The 22908-nt window shown below is 42.3% G+C and overlaps 1 protein-coding gene across 1 annotated transcript; it reads right to left on the reverse strand.

Annotated features, from left to right (window-relative positions):
- Positions 1-9841: 9841 nt before the first annotated feature.
- stk35l (serine/threonine kinase 35, like) lies at positions 9842-20605 on the reverse strand. The gene is made up of 3 exons (XM_030778494.1): positions 20000-20605; positions 17258-18016; positions 9842-10151 (listed from the first exon to the last, which is right to left on the reverse strand). Exons 1-2 carry the CDS (start codon positions 20481-20483, stop codon positions 17289-17291), a joined length of 1212 nt encoding a protein of 403 aa, XP_030634354.1. The 5' UTR covers positions 20484-20605; the 3' UTR covers positions 9842-10151; positions 17258-17288.
- Between the last annotated feature and the right edge of the window lie 2303 nt (positions 20606-22908).

Here is a 22908-nt window from a genome sequence, read left to right on the forward strand (position 1 = left end):
GACTGTAGTGACTGTAGTTACTGTAGTGACTGTAGTGACTGTAGACTGCAGTGACTGTAGTGACTGTAGACTGTAGTGACTGTAGTGACTGTAGTTACTGTAGACTGTAGTGACTGTAGTGACTGTAGTGACTGTAGACTGTAGTGACTGTAGTTACTGTAGTGACTGTAGTTACTGTAGTGACTGTAGACTGTAGTTACTGTAGTTACTGTAGTGACTGTAGACTGTAGTGACTGTAGACTGTAGTGACTGTAGTGACTGTAGACTGTAGTGACTGTAGTGACTGTAGTGACTGTAGACTGTAGTTACTGTAGACTGTAGTGACTGTAGTGACTGTAGTGACTGTAGTTACTGTAGACTGTAGTTACTGTAGTGACTGTAGACTGTAGTGACTGTAGACTGTAGTGACTGTAGTGACTGTAGTTACTGTAGTGACTGTAGTGACTGTAGTTACTGTAGACTGTAGTTACTGTAGACTGTAGTGACTGTAGTGACTGTAGTGACTGTAGTTACTGTAGACTGTAGTTACTGTAGTGACTGTAGACTGTAGTGACTGTAGACTGTAGTGACTGTAGTGACTGTAGTTACTGTAGTGACTGTAGTGACTGTAGTTACTGTAGACTGTAGTTACTGTAGTGACTGTAGTGACTGTAGTTACTGTAGACTGTAGTTACTGTAGTGACTGTAGACTGTAGTGACTGTAGACTGTAGTGACTGTAGTGACTGTAGTTACTGTAGTGACTGTAGTGACTGTAGTGACTGTAGACTGTAGTTACTGTAGACTGTAGTGACTGTAGTGACTGTAGTGACTGTAGTTACTGTAGACTGTAGTTACTGTAGTGACTGTAGTCTGTAGTGACTGTAGACTGTAGTGACTGTAGTGACTGTAGACTGTAGTTACTGTAGACTGTAGTGATTGTAGTTACTGTAGACTGTAGTTACTGTAGACTGTAGTGATTGTAGTTACTGTAGTTACTGTAGTGACTGTAGTGACTGTAGACTGTAGTGACTGTAGTGACTGTAGACTGTAGTTACTGTAGACTGTAGTGATTGTAGTTACTGTAGTGACTGTAGTGACTGTAGACTGTAGTGACTGTAGTGACTGTAGTGCCTAGTTACTGTAGTGACTGTAGTGACTGTAGAGACTGTAGACTGTAGTGACTGTAGTTACTCTATTGACTGTAGACTGTAGTGACTGTAGACTGTAGTGATTGTAGTTACTGTAGTGACTGTAGTTACTGTAGACTGTAGTGACTGTAGACTGTAGTGACTGTAGACTGTAGTTACTGTAGTGATTGTAGTGACTGTAGACTGCTCCTGCGTCTGTTGTGTGTTCACTACTGGTGTGTTGCATGGGTTAAATCCAGAGGACAAATTCACTGCTCACTGTTCACAGTGTGTGTGTGCGATCCCAGAGATTTACATTTACTTTGCAATTTCAAGTATTAAAATATGTGAACTCGACGTCTTAAAGTATTAAAATATGTGAACTAAATGGAGGCTTGTCTTTTGAAAATGGCAGGGGCTATGTGGTTATATTTGAACTTCATTATATAAGACATTATGTAACGGTCTTTCAATGGTCAGTGCTCTCTACATGCTACTGTGGTACTTTATGCCTTATTCAATGTTCATTTTTCTTTATTTTTTACAGTCAAGCACTGTAGAACAGTTAAACAGTTACAGTGTAACAGTTACCAATAAAATAGCTGAAGTATAATGAAGAGCTTTCAGTGAAGTGGTTAAAATAAACTGTTACAGTATAACACTTAAAATAAAACAGTTAAATGGTAATACAAAATTTATGATGGAACAGTTCAAGCAAAAATTGTCACAAAATGGAGGTGAGACTGGACGCCTAAACTATTTGGACAGAGTTCAACCAGAGAATACTGAGACCAGGAACAAACAGGCCCAGGATACACAGCAGGATGAGAAGGTAAAGGGTACAGGGGGGTGTTCCAGAAAGCGGGTTTAGTGAAAACTCTGAGTTCGTTAACCCTGAGATGAGGGAAACTCTGGATTTTCCGTTCCAGAAAGAGAGGTAACTCAAACTCTGGGGTCGGGTACCGTAGTTACCTGCCCGCTGGCAGGTTTTCTTAAATATCTTTCAAAATTATAGTCAGGTTTTCAGACAAACCGTAACAAAGAGGATGCTGTACCATAACTACAGGTTAGAGTGGTTAGTGACAGGACTACAGGTTAGAGTGGTTAGTGACAGGACCACAGGTTAGAGTGGTTAGTGACAGGACCACAGGTTAGAGTGGTTAGTGACAGGACCACAGGTTAGAGTGGTAAGTGACAGGACTACAGGTTAGAGTGGTTAGTGACAGGACTACAGGTTAGAGTGGTTAGTGACAGGACCACAGGTTAGAGTGGTTAGTGACAGGACCACAGGTTAGAGTGGTAAGTGACAGGACCACAGGTTAGAGTGGTTAGTGACAGGACTACAGGTTAGAGTGGTTAGTGACAGGACTACAGGTTAGAGTCCTTAGTGACAGGACTACAGGTTAGAGTGGTAAGTGACAGGACCACAGGTTAGAGTGGTTAGTGACAGGACTACAGGTTAGAGTGGTAAGTGACAGGACCACAGGTTAGAGTGGTTAGTGACAGGACTACAGGTTAGAGTGGTTAGTGACAGGACTACAGGTTAGAGTGGTAAGTGACATGAGACTGATGCAACTAAGGCCTCTGTTCTTGTGTTACTAGATTTCGGTGCTGTTTACAATATTATCGTTCAACATATTGCAGAAAATTGAGGAGGTCTCTCAGGGTCAGTCCAGACATAGTGATCACATTAGTCTGTGCATCAGTGAGTGGTATTAAGGATGTGATGGTGTGTATGTGTGTGTATATAGGTGTGTGTGAGATGTATGTATATCTTTCACACACACAAAACAAGAACAACAAAAATAATATTAATAATCTGCGTCCAGTCCTTCCCCATATTATTAATTAACACGTTAATTTTCTTCCCAGTATAACACTGAAAAACACCTTGATGCTATATTGAGACATAAATCCCAATGCTGCCTCTTTGTCTTTAAAATCACTGAACTCACTCACTGACATTTGGCATGCCGCCATCCCTCTTTGTAGTAAGAGGGAAGAATTGTTATCAAAAGATATACACAGCTTCAGAGCTGAACTGTCCCCTGTGACAGCCAAAGGCCCACTCTGTCCTCACTTTGATTGTGTAGAACACATTATCCACTTTGTCACAGTTCAGTGATACGAAGGTGAACTGACCAATCGGGATCGCTCACAGAAAATCCTGTTTTTGAAGGGATGTTCCTGATCACTCAGTGAACACACTACACCCACAGTTCTCGTTAAACATGCCTAGACAGAGATTACTGTAACTACGGCCTCAGCGAACCCCAAGTACTCCTTACCAACCCCAAACGACCATAACCACTGCAGCAACCCTCACAACCTCAACCAGGGCTGCACAACATGGAGGAAATATGCATGTGAGATAACCTTGCTGGGTATCATAATGGCAATATGAGATGTTATGAAACAAAGATTAATGTGTACAATTTCAATATGTCTCTGATTGAACATTCTGTAAGTATAAATCCTGAAAATAAAGATACTGTGTTTGCTGCATAATGAAATCAAAATATTTTAACTATTCTTATGCTTATTTAATGCCAGATAGCAATCATTTTCAAAAATAATATTTAACATTAAAAACTGTAAAACTCTGTATTCACTATTCTGGACAGTGAAAAATAACAAAATAAAAATGAAATATTTACAGTACAACTGCAAACTTAACCTTTTGTGCAAACTGTGAGGCTGTTAGAAAAATAGCTGCCATACCCTGAACAGCTAACATTCCTCCTTTTCTTTATACAATAAAGTTATTTCCAGCATTAGTGCAAACCTTTTCTGTGCAAATATTAGGCCTACGACTCAACATCACAGAACCACTTTGCCTCATCATCAAATATTAGGCCTACGACTCAACATCACAGAACCACTATGCCTCATCATCAAATATTAGGCCTACGACTCAACATCACAGAACTACTATGCCTCATCATCAAATATTAGGCCTACGACTCAACATCACAGAACCACTATGCCTCATCATCAAATAGTAGGCCTACGACTCAACATCACAGAACCACTATGCCTCATCATCAAATATTAGGCCTACGACTCAACATCACAGAACCACTATGCCTCATCATCAAATATTAGGCCTATGACTCAACATCACAGAACCACCTTGCCTCATCATCAAATATTAGGCCTACGACTCAACATCACAGAACTACTATGCCTCATCATCAAATATTAGGCCTATGACTCAACATCACAGAACCACTATGCCTCATCATCAAATATTAGGCCTACGACTCAACATCACAGAACTACTATGCCTCATCATCAAATATTAGGCCTACGACTCAACATCACAGAACCACCTTGCCTCATCATCAAATATTAGGCCTACGACTCAACATCACAGAACCACTATGCCTCATCATCCCACCCTCTGTCTCTCAACAGTCAGTAACACCCAATATTAGTGCAAATGTTCATTGTTCAAACATTCAGCAAAAAAAACTGATGTCAGAGTTACAAAAATCTGTTTAGCAGCATATATTAATCTACCTCCCCCAAAATGAACAAACAAACAAGCAAACAAGCAAAAAACCAATAATAATACGTTTTCTCTGCTCTGTGAATTAGCCTTTCATCTTTTACATTACTGCCCCAGTCTTTTCTCATATTACTCATTTATATGTCATGACATGTTCCTGAAACCTTTGGACAAGGTTAACGGTCTTGAGTAAAATAATTTGGTACTCTTTACAGCTCTGGGTATAACCAATTTTCCATATGTTTTTCCTGAACACTGTTCATACGAATCCCTATGGTTGTGTTTGAAGTGATGGTCAAGGTTATTTGCGTTCACCCTTTTAGTAGCTGTCAGTAGTCAACATGTTTTGCAAAAACTGGCCTTTAAATACTGCATAACTTAAACTTAAATACTGCCACGGCTGTACTTTCTCTTTTAAAACTTGAGTACCGCCGCGGCTGTACTTTCCCTTTTTGGTACTACTCTGTGTTGTATGGTGGGTTCTATCTTTGGGAGTACCCACTTTCTTCTCACTGTGGGAGGGTTTCTGCCTGTTTAAGTAGTCAAAGAACTCCAAATGAATCTCGCAGACAATATCAACTTGATTTTCAGATGGTTTATTGAGAGAAATATGTCAAATGTTTTAAAGATCAACAGATTTGTTTTATCTTAAGCAGCTCTAGTAAAACCCTATGAACAAAAAGAGTACACTCTGAGAACATGATACAGATGAATTCTGAATGATCCAGAGAGAGGCCTCTGAGACATACACGCCGTGCAGGGTGAGGTCTGTCTCAGCACACAGTGATCCCCAGTGAAAGACGGGTTGATTCAAAGGAAGTTGCATAGAGGAGTGTGTGGTAATAGGGAAGAGTTTGTCCAAGTAAGAAAAAACAGAACATGGCATTAGTGATCTGTCATACACTATCTTTGAGAAATCGGAGGTGTCTGTCTTCACTGGTTTTTCAAACAGCCACATTTAAAGGTGTTCTCAGAAATCAGAAATGCCCAGAAATCACCTTTACAGACCTGCCATCCAGCATGATCACACCCTCGCTTACCTGGAACCTGAAAGACTATAGAACTAAAAATCGAACTAATCCAGGAACATTATACATACATACATACATACATATATATATATATATATATAAAAAAAATGGTTGCCATACATTTGAAACGATGTAATGTACAAAAACGAAGGAACCTTAGCCCATAAAAGCCATTTCCACACATTAATCTCACTAAAGCACAACTCAGCCCTTATCCTCATGGGCTGGTGCCTCAGCAGATCGCCATGGCAATGATCACAAATCAAATTCAGAATTTTGTTCCTGTTCCTTACAAATAATCACTGTTCAACATAAAACTGAGAAACAGGTAGTGAGACTTGAGGTATTCAACTCTTACTGTGCAGACAACAGGAAAAACACGATGGAAACATTCAATAGGTGGAATTATGCAACACCTTAACCTAATGAGGGTAAAACCTACTATTAATCAAAGTCCATGATAGATCAAAAACAAATGTCATCCGAGAAAGACAAAAAGAAAAGTGAGAAATGCTCCTGGTGAATGTCCAAAAAATCAGACCAATCAGAGGAGGGATGTGAAGAAAAACACGCCCCTGCTGACTGTCCCCCTCAGGGACAGTTTCACACGGACCGCAGGCACACAGCCCCAGCGACACCAGGCGTGCGGGCGTCTGTGGGCGTCTGTCTGTCAGATTTAGGTTTCTCATGGTACAGAGGGAAATGATGAGGTAGAACTAGAAAATAAATACACTAGTAGATATCACCCATCTCAAGTAAATACAATCCAAAAACCAGACCCTGACCGATAGGTATTAAGCATTATCATTCACACACCTTAGTGATATTCAATTTCACGACAAAGAGAAGTCAATTTGTGTGGTCGTTGAGATCGAAGAGAATCATAGTTTAAACCAAATGACATCTCAGTCTCAGTAAAAGCCCACTCAACAGTGTTCTTACACCGCAGTTTCTGTCATCTTAAACTCTACTGTGTGTGTGTATGAGAATGAGTGTGTGTGTGTGTGTGTGTGTATGAGAATGAGTGTGTGTGTGTATGAGAATTAAAGCCTTAAAATCACATAAATACTGATCAGATGAACTGTAGAAAAAGGTCTGTGTTGATTACTCAACACAAACAGCAAAAAAAAAACCAAACCATTACAGAAATGTATCCTCAGTCCATGCAGAACATCCTCCGCAGTCAAACCCAGGAAGACCTGCCCCACATGAGCCAATGAGAATGTATGAGCACTGTGACCTGCCCCACATGAGCCAATGAGAATGTATGAGCACTGTGACCTGCCCCACATGAGCCAATGAGAATGTATGAGCACTGTGACCTGCCCCACATGAGCCAATGAGAATGTATGAGCACTGTGACCTGCCCCACATGAGCCAATGAGAATGTATGAGCACTGTGACCTGCCCCACATGAGCCAATGAGAATGTATGAGCACTGTGACCTGCCCCACATGAGCCAATGAGAAGACTGAGTGCCTTCCCTTAACAAACTGGGTGTCACGTGTTAAAACCCCTCCCTCACTGAGAGACAGTGTTGTGAATGCCTTGACTTTTGTGTGACTGCATAAGTGTACATGTATGAGACATACTTCTGAGGTAACCAGTCTCTCACCAAAGCTCTCACAGGGGTCATGGGCCGCCCTCTAGGACATGGACTCACAAACAGTCTGGCCAAACCCATCTCTTCAGCTCAAAATGTCCAAGTTTAAAAAAAAATAATCTCATAAAATCTAACCCTGGCATTGGCAAAGGTTCAAACTGCAAATTTTCATTAAGAAACTCAAAGACGGTAAACAAAGCAGGGGACTTTCTCTGCACCTATAAAACCCTGTGTTACATTAAACAAACTAAAATAATCTCTAAGATAAGACTGATCAGTAATTCTGATTAGTGATGATCAGTAATTCAAGGCACTAATGTTAAGGAAACAAAGAGAAACAAGCAGGGGAAACAAACAAACAAACAGAAACATCCCTAGTTTTTCAGATCTTCTCTCTAGAGGTCGAGTGTTTGCCCATCTTACAGCCAGATCCTCAGATGTTCATCCCAGTTCATTCAAGCACACTCACACACACTCACACACACTCACACACAGTTCCGCACTCACACACACTCACACACAGTTACTCACTCACACACACTCACACACAGTTACTCACAGTTACTCATAGTTACGCACTCACACACAGTTACTCACAGTTACGCACTCACACACAGTTACTCACAGTTACGCACTCACACACAGTTACTCACAGTTACACACTCACACACAGTTACTCACAGTTACACACTCACACACAGTTACGCACAGTTACGCACTCACACACAGTTACGCACAGTTACGCACTCACACACAGTTACGCACTGACACACAGTTACGCACTCACACACAGTTACTCACAGTTACGCACTCACACACAGTTACGCACTCACACACAGTTACGCACTCACACACAGTTACTCACAGTTACGCACTGACACACAGTTACGCACTGACACACAGTTACGCACTGACACACAGTTACGCACTCACACACAGTTACGCACTCACACACAGTTACGCACTGACACACAGTTACGCACTCACACAGTTAGGCACTCACACAGTTAGGCACTCACACACAGTTACACACTCACACAGTTAGGCACTCACACAGTTACGCACTCACACACAGTTACGCACAGTTACGCACTCACACACAGTTACGCACTCACACACAGTTACGCACTGACACACAGTTACGCACTCACACACAGTTACGCACTCACACACAGTTACGCACTCACACACAGTTACGCACTCACACACAGTTACGCACTGACACACAGTTACGCACTGACACACAGTTACGCACTCACACACAGTTACGCACTCACACACAGTTACGCACTCACACAGTTAGGCACTCACACACAGTTACGCACTGACACACAGTTACACACTGACACACAGTTACACACTGACACACAGTTACGCACTGACACACAGTTACGCACTCACACAATTAGGCACTCACACAGTTAGGCACTCACACAGTTAGGCACTCACACACAGTTACGCACAGTTACGCACTCACACACAGTTACGCACTCACACACAGTTACTCACAGTTACGCACTCACACACTACGCACTCACACACAGTTATGCACTCACACACAGTTACGCACAGTTACGCACTCACACACAGTCACACACAGTTACGCACTCACACACACTCACATACTCACACACAGTTACACACAGTTACACCCTACCACACACAGTTACTCCCTACCACACATACAGGATGAGCTTGCAGTACCGGGGAAAAAACCCAAAATATACTCACACACAGTTACACACTGACACACAGTTACGCACTCACACACAGTTACACACTGACACACAGTTACGCACTCACACACAGTTACACACAGTTACTCCCTACCACACATACAGGATGAGCTTGCAGTACCGGTGAAAAAACCCAAAATATACTCACACACAGTTACACACTGACACACAGTTACTCCCTACCACACATACAGGATGAGCTTGCAGTACCGGGGAAAAAACCCAAAATATACTCACACACAGTTACACACTGACACACAGTTACTCCCTACCACACATACAGGATGAGCTTGCAGTACCGGGGAAAAAACCCAAAATATACTCACACACAGTTACACACTGACACACAGTTACGCACTCACACACAGTTACACACTGACACACAGTTACTCCCTACCACACATACAGGATGAGCTTGCAGTACCGGGGAAAAAACCCAAAATATACTCACACACAGTTACACACTGACACACAGTTACTCCCTACCACACATACAGGATGAGCTTGCAGTACCGGGGAAAAAACCCAAAATATACTCACACACAGTTACACACTGACACACAGTTACGCACTCACACACAGTTACTCCCTACCACACATACAGGATGAGCTTGCAGTACCGGGGAAAAAACCCAAAATGTTCTACGTTCCAGGGCTGTTGTAATTTGTAACTGTCAGTGGTAGCTTATGCCCTGTAGAAGCACACACTGTGTTTAGATCAACCTAAACACAGATGCCTAGTTTGAGATGGAGAATAGGTGACTAAGTGTGTGTGTGTGTGTGTGTGTGTGTGTGTGTGTACACATGTAAGCTGCCCCCCCAAAAAACAAAACAAAATAAAAAAAAACAAACAAACATACTGCTCAGATCCCACACCACCACTTCACACCCCCAGTGAAATTATCAGCAATGCCCCCCCCCTTAAAAAAAAAGGGGGGGGGGGGGGTCAACATTCAACATACAAAGACCCACACTGTAAACAAAAAGTGTATCTGAGAGGAGGGGCCCTAGTCCAGTCTCAGGGCTCAAGTTGTTTATCCTGTGGAAAGTCTCTGTGTCTCTGTCTTCACATTACATCAGAAATGCCAGGAGCTTCACAGTTTTAAAACCCAGTTGTCCCAGTCTTCACCTGCGGAGAAAACCAGAGTGTGGACCGGGAGGATCTAGGAAAAGAGAACAAGAAAAAGTTGGTGACTATGTGTAGAGGACAAACACTGAACTGCTACAGGTTCTGCTCAGACACACACACTACTGCTAAACCACACACACACACACTACTGCTAAACTACACACACACACACACACACACACACACACTACTGCTAAACTACACACACACACACACACACTACTGCTAAACTACACACACACACACACACACACACTACTGCTAAACTACACACACACACACACACACACACACTACTGCTAAACTACACACACACACACACACACACACACACTACTGCTAAACTACACACACACACACACACACACACACTACTGCTAAACTACACACACACACACACACACACACACACACACTACTGCTAAACTACACACACACACACACACACACACACTACTGCTAAACTACACACACACACACACACACACACACACATACACACGCTACTGCTAAACTACACACACACACACACACACACACACTACTGCTAAACTACACACACACACACACACACACTACTGCTAAACTACACACACACACACACACACACACACTACTGCTAAACTACACACACACACACACACACACTACTGCTAAACTACACACACACACACACACACACACTACTGCTAAACTACACACACACACACACACACACACTACTGCTAAACTACACACACACACACACACACACTACTGCTAAACTACACACACACACACACACACACACTACTGCTAAACTACACACACACACACACACACTACTGCTAAACTACACACACACACACACACACACACACACACACACACACACACTACTGCTAAACTACACACACACACACACACTACTGCTAAACTACACACACACACACACACACACACACACTACTGCTTAACTACATACACACACACACACACACACACTACTGCTAAACTACACACACACACACACACACACACACACACACTACTGCTAAACTACACACACACACACACTACTGCTAAACTACACACACACACACACACACACACACACACTACTGCTAAACTACATACACACACACACACACACACTACTGCTAAACTACACACACACACACACACACACACACTACTGCTAAACGACACACCCACACACACACACACACATTACTGCTAAACTACACACACACACCCACACACACACACAACTGCTAAACTGCACACACACACCCACACACACACACACACACAACTGCTAAACTACACACACACACCCACACACACACACACACACATTACTGCTAAACTACACACACACACCCACACACACACACACACACAACTGCTAAACTACACACACACACCCACACACACACACACACACACACACAACTGCTAAACTACACACACACACACACACACACACACACACACACACACACACTACTGCTAAACTACACACACACACACACACACACACACAAACACAAACCACTCAAAACTAGCAGCCACAAATAATTTATTCTCGGTACTGAATCAAGTTCAAAATCAAAGTCTCCTACAGATTAAAAATGTTACACAGATCACAAATTCAGACATTATCCCTGACACAGTATGCTGAAAAAAGAACCCCAAATCAAACAAAAAATAAATAAATGTGTCTGGATCAGTGTTGTCTGACCAACTCTTTTCTTCCAAGTAACTAGGCATCATTCTAAGAAACGTAAGTAAACTAAAACTGTAAGCAGAGCATGATCAACACATAAAAGTTCCATCTGTCATCTGTTTCACGTCATGTCATTCTGTAGGTACGAGGTATATTCTCTTTTACCATTCTGTGGTGCATTCTGTAGGTACGAGGTATATTCTCTTTTACCATTCTGTGGTGCATTCTGTAGGTACGAGGTATATTCTCTTTTACCATTCTGTGGTGCATTCTGATTTAGTGTAATCAGTAGGTTATTGTAACTGTGTTTGTTTGGTCAACAGGGTTTACAGTAGGGATGTCCCTGACTAAAAACTTACATAAGCGAATCTGATTCAAGTCTTGGTTATCGTTGAATCATCTTCTTTTTTTTTCCCTCTCTGATCAATATTCTCATTTGTAACATTGGCTTCCATTTTTACCACACCAGACAAGAGCTGAAAGGCCCAATGAAACAGTTTGTCTTCTTCACTTGGGTTATCTTTTGTCTCTTTGCTTTGACAGGGACTACCGGCCGGCTCATTATCCGATGCATTCAATTTCAAAACAGACACACCGGCAGCTCTGGACGACTGGACTGTGAGACTGGCAGCTGACTCAGTCTCCTCGGACTCGTTGAATAGTCGACTGTCAGGGTCAGCCCTCGTTCACAGGCCTTCTGTGGTGTGATTTTAGACGGATTATTCTTTCCGTTTGCTATGACGGCTTTGATGATTCCTCGGACTCGTTGAATAGTCGACTGTCAGGGTCAGCCCTCGTTCACAGGCCTTCTGTGGTGTGATTTTAGACGGATTATTCTTTCCGTTTGCTATGACGGCTTTGATGATTCCTCAGACTCGTTGAATAGTCGACTGTCAGGGTCAGCCCTCGTTCACAGGCCTTCTGTGGTGTGATTTTAGACGGATTATTCTTTCCGTTTGCTATGACGGCTTTGATGATTCCTCAGACTCGTTGAATAGTCGACTGTCAGGGTCAGCCCTCGTTCACAGGCCTTCTGTGGTGTGATTTTAGACGGATTATTCTTTCCGTTTGCTATGACGGCTTTGATGATTCCTCAGACTCGTTGAATAGTCGACTGTCAGGGTCAGCCCTAGTTCACAGGCCTTCTGTGGTGTGATTTTAGACGGATTATTCTTTCCGTTTGCTATGACTGCTTTGATCATTTGGACATGAGACACTAGGCTGACCACTGTGGTCAAACATACTGCCATATTAGCCTTACATATTAGCCACTTTCGCACCACAGGAACTTTTTCACACTTTATTAGAACTACTGGAGGAACTACTACTACTACTAGAACTACGACCTCCTTTATCGCCTGTTTGCACCACAGGAACTGAGAATGATCATAGTTCTTAGAGCGCCATTTTGAGGGGCTTTTTTAGTTCCTCCTTCAGGGTAGGTACTCTCACAGCACAAGAGGAACCATGCGTGATGCACATGTACGGTGACTGGCCCAGACGTAAGTGTGCGTTGATTGCAACCGCCATTTTTAAAAATCTGTGTAAAATATAAAGTCTTAAAATATCTCAAATTTAGTTTTTAATATTCAAGGTCTAAAAATGTCTTAAAATGTCTGGAACTGTAGGAAGGGAGGCATTACATTTGGTGAAGAATGAATGAGCGTGTCTATTTCTTGTTCAGTTTTTATGTTTTATTTTACCGGTATTTTATATCCCACATCAATGACCATGTCCCCAACATCCAATACCTATTTGTTTGTATGTTGAATAGATAAAAGGAAATAAAGAGGAAAAACCAAGAACACGACACTGTGAGCCAGCAGTGCAGACTCAGCCGATGAGTAAATTCACATTCAATGAGACCTGGCTGGAGGACGATAAATGTCGTGGCTGAAACCATCCAGCGATTCGTATGAGGCGCGACGTGAACTTTGGCACAAAACATTCAAACTTAAGACAATGGGTTGTAAAGCACAGGATTCTCACATGAAATCTGAAAAGCACAAGCACTATGCTAGCACCTGAAAAAGCACTGTGCCCATTGAGTCGTTCACTGCCTCTGCGATGGTAAATGCAGGGGGACATTTTTTTTGGACTGGGTCTATTGCCATACAGTTTTATTTTCGTTAATGAGATGGCTGTCACGTTATCTACTGTGCACTGAATATTTCTGTCATTCAAATTCAATAAAACCCAATAACTGTGTATACTGTAGTCTAATTTGTCGATTTCTTTTGCCGCAGTAATGGTATTATTTTTTTTCCTTTAAGAGGTATTTAAAAGGTCTTAAAAGTCATTAAATTTGTACTTAAATGTGCAGATACCCTAGTTAGCCGTGTAAACAACAGCTCTCAGGATGATGTCGCTATACCACTGTCAGCCGGCTTACGTCACTTCTGTGTTCATACTGGTGGTGCGAATGCAAACAGAAAAAAAGCCCTAACCTTAACCCTAACGTATGTAAATATTATGATCAAATTCAGCCATAACTAAGTGGCTCCATCAACACTAGAACCTCACCTCAGGTCCTTTCCAGAGCACTGTCATACTACTGTATGTGACAGACAAAAAATATCTTCAATGTTTTTAAAGCTTGAAATGACTCATAGGTTATTATCAGCAGTTCTATAAAGACTTCAAAAAGTCCTACAAGAATCATGGTCATTATAAATACATTCAGTCGAGTTCGACTGTCGACAGTCAAAGTCACATTTAGATTGCTAATTGCAAAGGGTCATATTTAAATTAGTAACCACAAATTCTATGTTAAGGACATGTGCAGAAAACACTGAATTTCCAGGACCAGTTAAAAAGTTCTAACTCTCTCTACAAACAATGTTACTTCATGTCATCTATACTCCAAGAGTTAATCTGTGTGCATTCACCACCCTTAAGCACTCACTGGAGTGCATGGCACAGGTCTACACATTTTCTCAACCGGTGGTGTAAGTAATGTAAATCTGAGATATTGTGAATGGCATTTATGTGACACTGAGATATTACCAATGTCAGTAATGTAAATCTGAGATATTGTGAATGGCATTTATGTGACACTGAGATATTACCAATGTCAGTAATGTTAAGTTGAGATATTGTGAATGGCATTTATGTGACACTGAGATATTACCAATGTCAGTAATGTTAAGTTGAGATGTTACGAATGGCATTTATGTGACACTGAGATATTACCAATGTCAGTAATGTTAAGTTGAGATGTTACGAATGGCATTTATGTGACACTGAGATATTACCAATGTCAGTAATGTTAAGTTGAGATGTTACGAATGGCATTTATGTGACACTGAGATATTACCAATGTCAGTAATGTTAAGTTGAGATGTTACGAATGGCATTTATGTGACACTGAGATATTACCAATGTCAGTAATGTAAATCTGAGACGTTACGAATGGCATTTATGTGACACTGAAATATTACCAATGTAAGTAATGTAAATCTGAGATATCATGAATGTGAGTGATGGTACAGTGCTATGAATGTTGGTGAAATTAGTGGATTATATCCGTAATGTAGGAACATAATATCAGGTCAGTGATGCTGAGATGTTGTAGTGTGTGTAGGGTGAGGGTTAATATAGGAACATAATATCAGGTCAGTGATGCTGAGATGTTGCAGTGTGTGTGGGGTGAGGGTTAATATAGGAACATACTATCAGGTCAGTGATGCTGAGATGTTGTAGTGTGTGTAGGGTGAGGGTTAATATAGGAACATAATATCAGGTCAGTGATGCTGAGATGTTGTAGTGTGTGTGGGGTGAGGGTTAATATAGGAACATAATATCAGGTCAGTGATGCTGAGATGTTGTAGTGTGTGTAGGGTGAGGGTTAATATAGGAACATAATATCAGGTCAGTGATGCTGAGATGTTGTAGTGTGTGTAGGGTGAGGGTTAGGGTTAATGTACGAACATAATATCAGGTCAGTGATGCTGAGATGTTGCAGTGTGTGTGGGGTGAGGGTTAATATAGGAACATAATATCAGGTCAGTGATGCTGAGATGTTGTAGTGTGTGTGGGGTGAGGGTTAATATAGGAACATAATATCAGGTCAGTGATGCTGAGATGTTGCAGTGTGTGTGGGGTGAGGGTTAATATAGGAACATAATATCAGGTCAGTGATGCTGAGATGTTGTAGTGTGTGTGGGGTGAGGGTTAATATAGGAACATAATATCAGGTCAGTGATGCTGAGATGTTGTAGTGTGTGTGGGGTGAGGGTTAATATAGGAACATAATATCAGGTCAGTGATGCTGAGATGTTGTAGTGTGTGTGGGTGAGGGTTAATGTAGGAACATAATATCAGGTCAGTGATGCTGAGATGTTGTAGTGTGTGTGGGTGAGGGTTAATATAGGAACATAATATCAGATCAGTGATACTGAGATGTTGTAGTGTGTGTAGGGTGAGGGTTAATATAGGAACATAATATCAGGTCAGTGATGCTGAGATGTTGTAGTGTGTGTAGGGTGAGGGTTAATGTAGGAACATAATATCAGGTCAGTGATGCTGAGATGTTGTAGTGTGTGTGGGTGAGGGTTAGGGTTAATGTAGGAACATAATATCAGGTCAGTGATGCTGAGATGTTGTAGTGTGTGTAGGGTGAGGGTTAATGTAGGAACATAATATCAGGTCAGTGATGCTGAGATGTTGTAGTGTGTGTGGGGTGAGGGTTAATATAGGAACATAATATCAGGTCAGTGATGCTGAGATGTTGTAGTGTGTGTAGGGTGAGGGTTAGGGTTAATGTAGGAACATAATAGGTCAGTGATGCTGAGATGTTGCAGTGTGTGTAGGGTGAGGGTTAGGGTTAATGTAGGAACATAATAGGTCAGTGATGCTGAGATGTTGCAGTGTGTGTAGGGTGAGGGTTAGGGTTATAGTGCTAAGTGAGAATCTGATCATGTGTGCTGGGTAAGTATTGTTGAAGACTGGCAGTATGGCTGTTTGTTGTTCTCCTTTGCTGGTTGGTGATGTCATCCCCTAAGGGCACATTAGTGAGGGGGAGGGGCGGGATGGTATTAGTTGTGTAATGTATCCCAGCATGCTCCAGGAAAAACAAAAGCTGCTCATCAGCACGCAAGCAAAAAGGACCCACGCAAGCAGCTCTGTGTGTGTGTGTGTGTGTGTGTGTGTGTCTACTGCAGAATGATATGCTATTTTAACTCAAGTATCCATACTAGCCTGAAATAATGCAGCTCAGGGCATGTAAACCACAGCCAGAACAAAGACAGAACTCTCCTAAACTCCTACTGACAATGTTTTCTCTCACAACAACAAGCCCAATACATGACTCAGCCACATCAACAGACTGTCACCCTCTTACTGAGCCAGTCTGACAAACAAAATCACTTGGTAAAAAAGAAGCAGAAAACTGAAACAAAGACCATTAGATAGAAAAAGAACACACATCCTACCTGTAAGCATCACTGTATCAGAGGTCATAGGTCATGCAGCACATGTCAGGTGCCCCATTCTGTTGTGGAGTTCAAAGGCGTCGGGACGATCCTGAGGGTTCACCGCTAGCATGTCCTGGAGAAGCTTCCGTAGTGACTCTGACATTTGAGACCGTCGCCTCTGTGGAATACTCAGCACCATTTTCGGGTTCTCCAGTAAGGCCTCCCCAACAGGAATGATCTCAGCCCCCTGCCGGACGTATGTCCCCAGGAGCTCCCGTTTTGACTCCGCATCGATGAAAGTGATCCTCTCGATCATGGCCCAGATGATAATGCCTAGGGCAAAGATGTCTGCTTTGGCGGTGTAGTGACCTTCCCAAACCTCAGGGGCCATGTAGAAATCTGAGCCGCACGCTGACGACAACCAGAACTTATTTATGTTCATGCTTTTCGGTTTGTTTTTATTTTCCACATCATCACCCTGGTTCATCCCAGTGCTCAGGCCAGCGCAGACTTTACTAAGGCCGAAATCAGCCACTTTGAGTACAGGCACACCTGAGCGTTCTGAGATCAGGATGTTGTCTGGTTTGAGGTCTCGGTGAACAATATTGTTTTGATGCAAAAATGCCACGGCACTGCTCAGCTGGAGCATGAAACTGGAGTTGGTTCTGGGGTCAGGCTGCCGCGACAGCACAAACTGGTTTAAATCTCCCGCCTCACAGAACTCCATAACAAACCAAAGATAGCATGGTTCCTCCGGACAGGACAAAACTCGCTCCCCTAAAACAGGACATGGGACAGAGTTAGGGACACACACACACCCTACACATATACAGGACTCAAAACTGGGACAAGACACTACACACTAATCTGTGTGATCTGGTACAATTTAAGAAAAACAAACATGGCTACACACACACACACACACACACAGAAATGCAGTGAAGAAACACACACATTCTGAACACTCCACATACCTAAATATAAACTAGTATCATACTAGATCATACAGCTGAAAATCCTAAATGAATACAATACATTAATACAATAATCTGTAAACTAGAATCATCCTTAAAAACAGGCTAATTCTGGACTAAATATGAATAATAGAATATTTCACTGCTCTCTGAATACAATTTCAATGTTACTCAGGTCTCTTTCTGACATACTGCAGACAGCATAGAGGTTAACAGTGTTACACAGCTTCAATGTGTTCCCTTGTGTACAGACAACCTGCTCTCTGGGCTCTGCAGGCTACAGACAGACAGGGGTAAAACAGGGTCCAGACTGGGCCATTTGATTATCACAACACAGACCACAGTGAGGGCATTTTAGACAGAAGGGTTAATCAAAATTAAGATGAATAATACACAATTTCTCTCTCTTATCTTGTGTGAGCGCACAGACTTTGAAATCACAGTACAATCAACAAGCAATACAGTAAGTTTATCAGCTCCTCTAATCCAAAACATGGACAGATCAGTCTAAAAGTCAACCACATCCAACCCCAAACCCAAACTCTAATTCAGTCCCAAACTCTAATTCAGTTCTGAACTCTGACACATCAGACTCGGGTTCAGACATAACTGAAGCTACAGCCAACAAGTGTGCTCAACAAATGACCTCACACCCGTATGATGCAAGCCTAGTCTGACTATAATCTAACCACTAATGATCTATCCCAAAATAACCTGTCCCTACCTATGAAGGGCCAGTTTAACCTGGCTTAATCTGACCCAGATTCATATCACCAATTCACTTGTCAGCACAGTCTCCATGCACAGTGATCCAACAGCACGTCGGAAACACAGCTCTGGGTTGTGTGCTGTGGAGATCAGGCGGAATGGCAATGGGGGAAGCTTTCGTTTTCCAGTCATCCTTTCCGCTCTCCACACAGGCATATTTAACAATGACAGTTTAGTAACGGACTGCACACAGACTCTGTGCAGAGGCGGGTTAAACTCTTTTAGAGTGAATATGAATACACTCTAGTTTCTCTAAATCTAACATAAAACGTGACAAATCATTAACCCCTTCAGGAATACATACAAATTGGCCATAAAACGGACGTACGTGCCTACGTCATTAGAAAAAAGACGAGAGAGACCTGTTTATTAGACGCTGACATATGGACAGTGCTTTATTACTTAAAACTCTAAATCACACATTTTTAAGACTTGTTCAAAAAGGGCGTGTGCGTAATGTTTAACAACACAAGCCTCGATCGTATATAGAACGAAGATCTGCCGAGTCCTTTAGTGACCTGAATAAAATGGCTTTATGTAACGACTTAAAACAAGGACAGCCATTTCGCCTAGAGAACTGGCCCAGGGTCGACTTCGCTTTCATTCACAAACCCCTCACCCACACACACAAGAACGTCTATAGGCGACCCCATCCCCCACCCACGTCTTTCTTAACACGCTTCCAATGTCTTGACATACAGCCCGCCCGCCCCCCCCCCCAAAAAAACATTTCGGCTCCATTATTATCTTTTAGAGTAGCCTTTTCCCATATTCTTAAATCATAGCCACACTTGAGTCGCTAGAGAAGGTGCAAAAACATCCCCTATTGTTTGATTGGTGAGATGTCTCAGGCCCACACTGACAAAAGATTTAACTCGCGTGTGCAAATGTCAACTAAAGTACGGCGGGTTAATGGTTTCAAGACACCATTAAGACAACATGTGGATATTCACTTGCTAACATTTGTACTGAGCTGATTTAGCTGAATAACATTTGTGATCCTCGTTGTTTTGCTTACCTTTCAATGATGTCTCCACCAAGCGGAGGTATTGCGTGGATCGCTTGTTACCGTGGCTCATTTTCTGGGCCATTCCGTTCCTCTGTAACACACATTCCTCTAGCTGAACCACATTCTCATGTCGTTTCTCTAGGCTTGTCAGGGCCCAAAACTCCGCCAGAGCCAGCTCCACGTTTTCCGGGGCATCACAGCGCAGTTTTTTCACAGCCACTCTTGCTCCAGATTTGCGAGCGATGGCTTCATAAACTACGCCATAGCTACCCCTTCCAACTTCACGAAGCAGACTGTACCGCGGTGCCATGACTTTGCACTCCAGAGTACCGCTTTTAAGCTCCAAATCATCTGTGACCTCATTGTCATCAATATTCCCGACGCTTAACGAACGCAGGACGTTGGTGTCTCCCCTCTTCGCTCTGTCGTCCTGTGACCCGGTCCGTTTACAGGCTCTTCTCGTTCGCCTCCTCTCTCGTTCAACTGGATCCATTCCAGCGGATTCACGTTATAAACAAACGCTCGGGAACACCAATTTGTTCAGCACGCATTCCTCTGTAATAAAACGGGTGAACTTCCGCGGATGCAGTCCGATATTTCTTCAGTGTTCACCATCTAGGGTGAAACAGTATGTTATGGTAGCCTATTTTCTCCGTCAGCATTTGTTGAACTCTTTAACCTGTGTCGGCAGTGAGAGCTAGCCTTGGACCATTCCAAGTAGCAGGGCAGGGATTTTGTAACAACGTGACATGTCACGCCAAACGGTACTGTGCAGTTTTCGGAGAGATGGAAAAATCTCTTTAAACAGATTTTGAAATCCAGTGCCATATTTAAGAACGAGGCAAAAGTATGTTAAATAGATTGGAATCACACCAATTACTCAGATTCTACGTTAAAAATGACAGGTAGACTACCCTAAAACTGTGGTTGTCTAAGCTATTTCAGACATTACAATTTAAATAAGGACCATGCAGAGAGCCACGTAGTAATATTCTGTAAAACATCATGGGGAAAAATCATTCATTTCTATTAGTGATGGATTATTGTACAAAATGACCGGCAAAGAATGGAAGGCACCCGTGCACACGGTCGAAATGGTTTCTTCCTTGCAGCATGGCCACTCACGTGCGCGCGGTTCGAGCTCCCTCAGTCACGCGGATGAGCACGCAGAGCGACCACGGGAACACAGTGTACATGTACAGGAACTAAAGAGATGCCACAGCGGAGGTCCCACACATTAGTAGAGAACTCATCCTCAAAAAGGATAGTTTGTAAAGCTGTCAAAATTCCATCAATTATCCGTGAGCATGCGTTCAATAAACTGATTTGAGGTGAATATAAAATGCGCCTCAAGAAATGCAGATATACTGATACTGTTAATCTCATTACTGTCCCTTACTAATTTAATCAAAGTAATCCCAGGGTTTCAAGGGGAGGTGGCGGATTGTCCTGAATATATCTTAGTGTTTACAGACATACCGGGGCAAATATCAACCTGAGTTTTATACCCTTTAGCTCACTGAAACCACTGAGAAATTTATAAAATTAATACAAAATATAAATGAAGCTTTTGTCACCTGCACTCCATTGAGGATCTTTTACGTTCTGTATTCTGACTCAAAACTACTATTCAGATTAAATAGTGCAGGAGAAACTTCTGCATAGTGCAACCAACTGACCTCTCAGTGCTGGCTCTGTGCAGGTAACCATAGGCGCTTTCGCACCGGAGGAACTTTTCCATAGTTCTTAGAACTGTTGGAGAAAGAACCCCCTTTTTCGCGACGATTAGAGTTCTTAGAACGCCGTTTTGAGGGGCCTTTTTAGCTCCTACTTCAAGAGGCGCTTTCGGACCTAACAGTTCTAGGGTCTAATTTGATAGGACCTACCCCCTGGAGAGCTTCCCCTAGAACTACATACCTAAGGCTTTTTTCTGTTTGCATTGGCACCGCCAGTAGGAACGCTGAAGTGACGTAAGGCGGCCGACGGTATAGCCGCTAAGAGCTGTTGTTTACGACTAACCAGGATAGCTGCACATTTTTAAGTATGAATTTAATGACTTTTAAGACCTTTTAAATACCTCCAAAAGGAAAAAAAATGCCATCACTGCGGCAAAAGAAATCGACAAACTAGACTATACACAATTAATGATTTTTATTGAGTTTGAATGACAGAAATATTGAGTGCACATTAGATAACATATAATTGCCTTCTCATTGACGAAAATAAAACTGTATGGCGATAGACCCAGTCCAATGGAAAAAATGCCCCCCTGCATTTATGCATTTACCACCGCAGTAGCAGTGAATGACTTGATGGGCATAGTACTTTTCGGGTGCTAGCATAGCGCTTGTGCCTGACACTTGCTTGCAGCATCGTGTTTTTTTTTGTTTTTTTTTTCCCCGCCGCAGCCCTCAAATCGTAAGCTGGATAAACACATTCTTATGTTAGGTTAAAATGCGGATCACAGTCACACAAGCGGACACACAAGCACCTGCCGAAGCGGAGTGTACGTTACCTCTTCAATGTACAAATATACATTGGACGTTGCAAAAATGGTCATTGTCGGGGGACATAAAATACCGGTAAAATAAAACATAAAAGCTATGTGCCCCCTCCTACAATTCCAGACAGTTTAAGACATTTTAGACATGAATATCAAAAACTAAATGTAATACGTTCTAAGACTTTATATTTTGCACGGATCTTTAAAAATGGCGGTTGCAATCATCTATAGGCGCTTTCGGACCGGAGGAACTTTTCCATAGTTCTTAGAACTGTTGGAGAAAGTACCCCCTTTTTCGCGTGTTCGCACCGCAGGAACTTAGAACGATCATAGTTCTTAGAACGCTGTTTTGAGGGGCTTTTTTAGCTCCTACTTCAGGGTAGGTACTTTCGCAGCGCAATAAGAACCTTGTGGC

Source organism: Chanos chanos, chromosome 6 (assembly GCF_902362185.1).
Source record: "Chanos chanos chromosome 6, fChaCha1.1, whole genome shotgun sequence".
NCBI classification, from domain to species: Eukaryota; Metazoa; Chordata; class Actinopteri; order Gonorynchiformes; family Chanidae; genus Chanos; species Chanos chanos.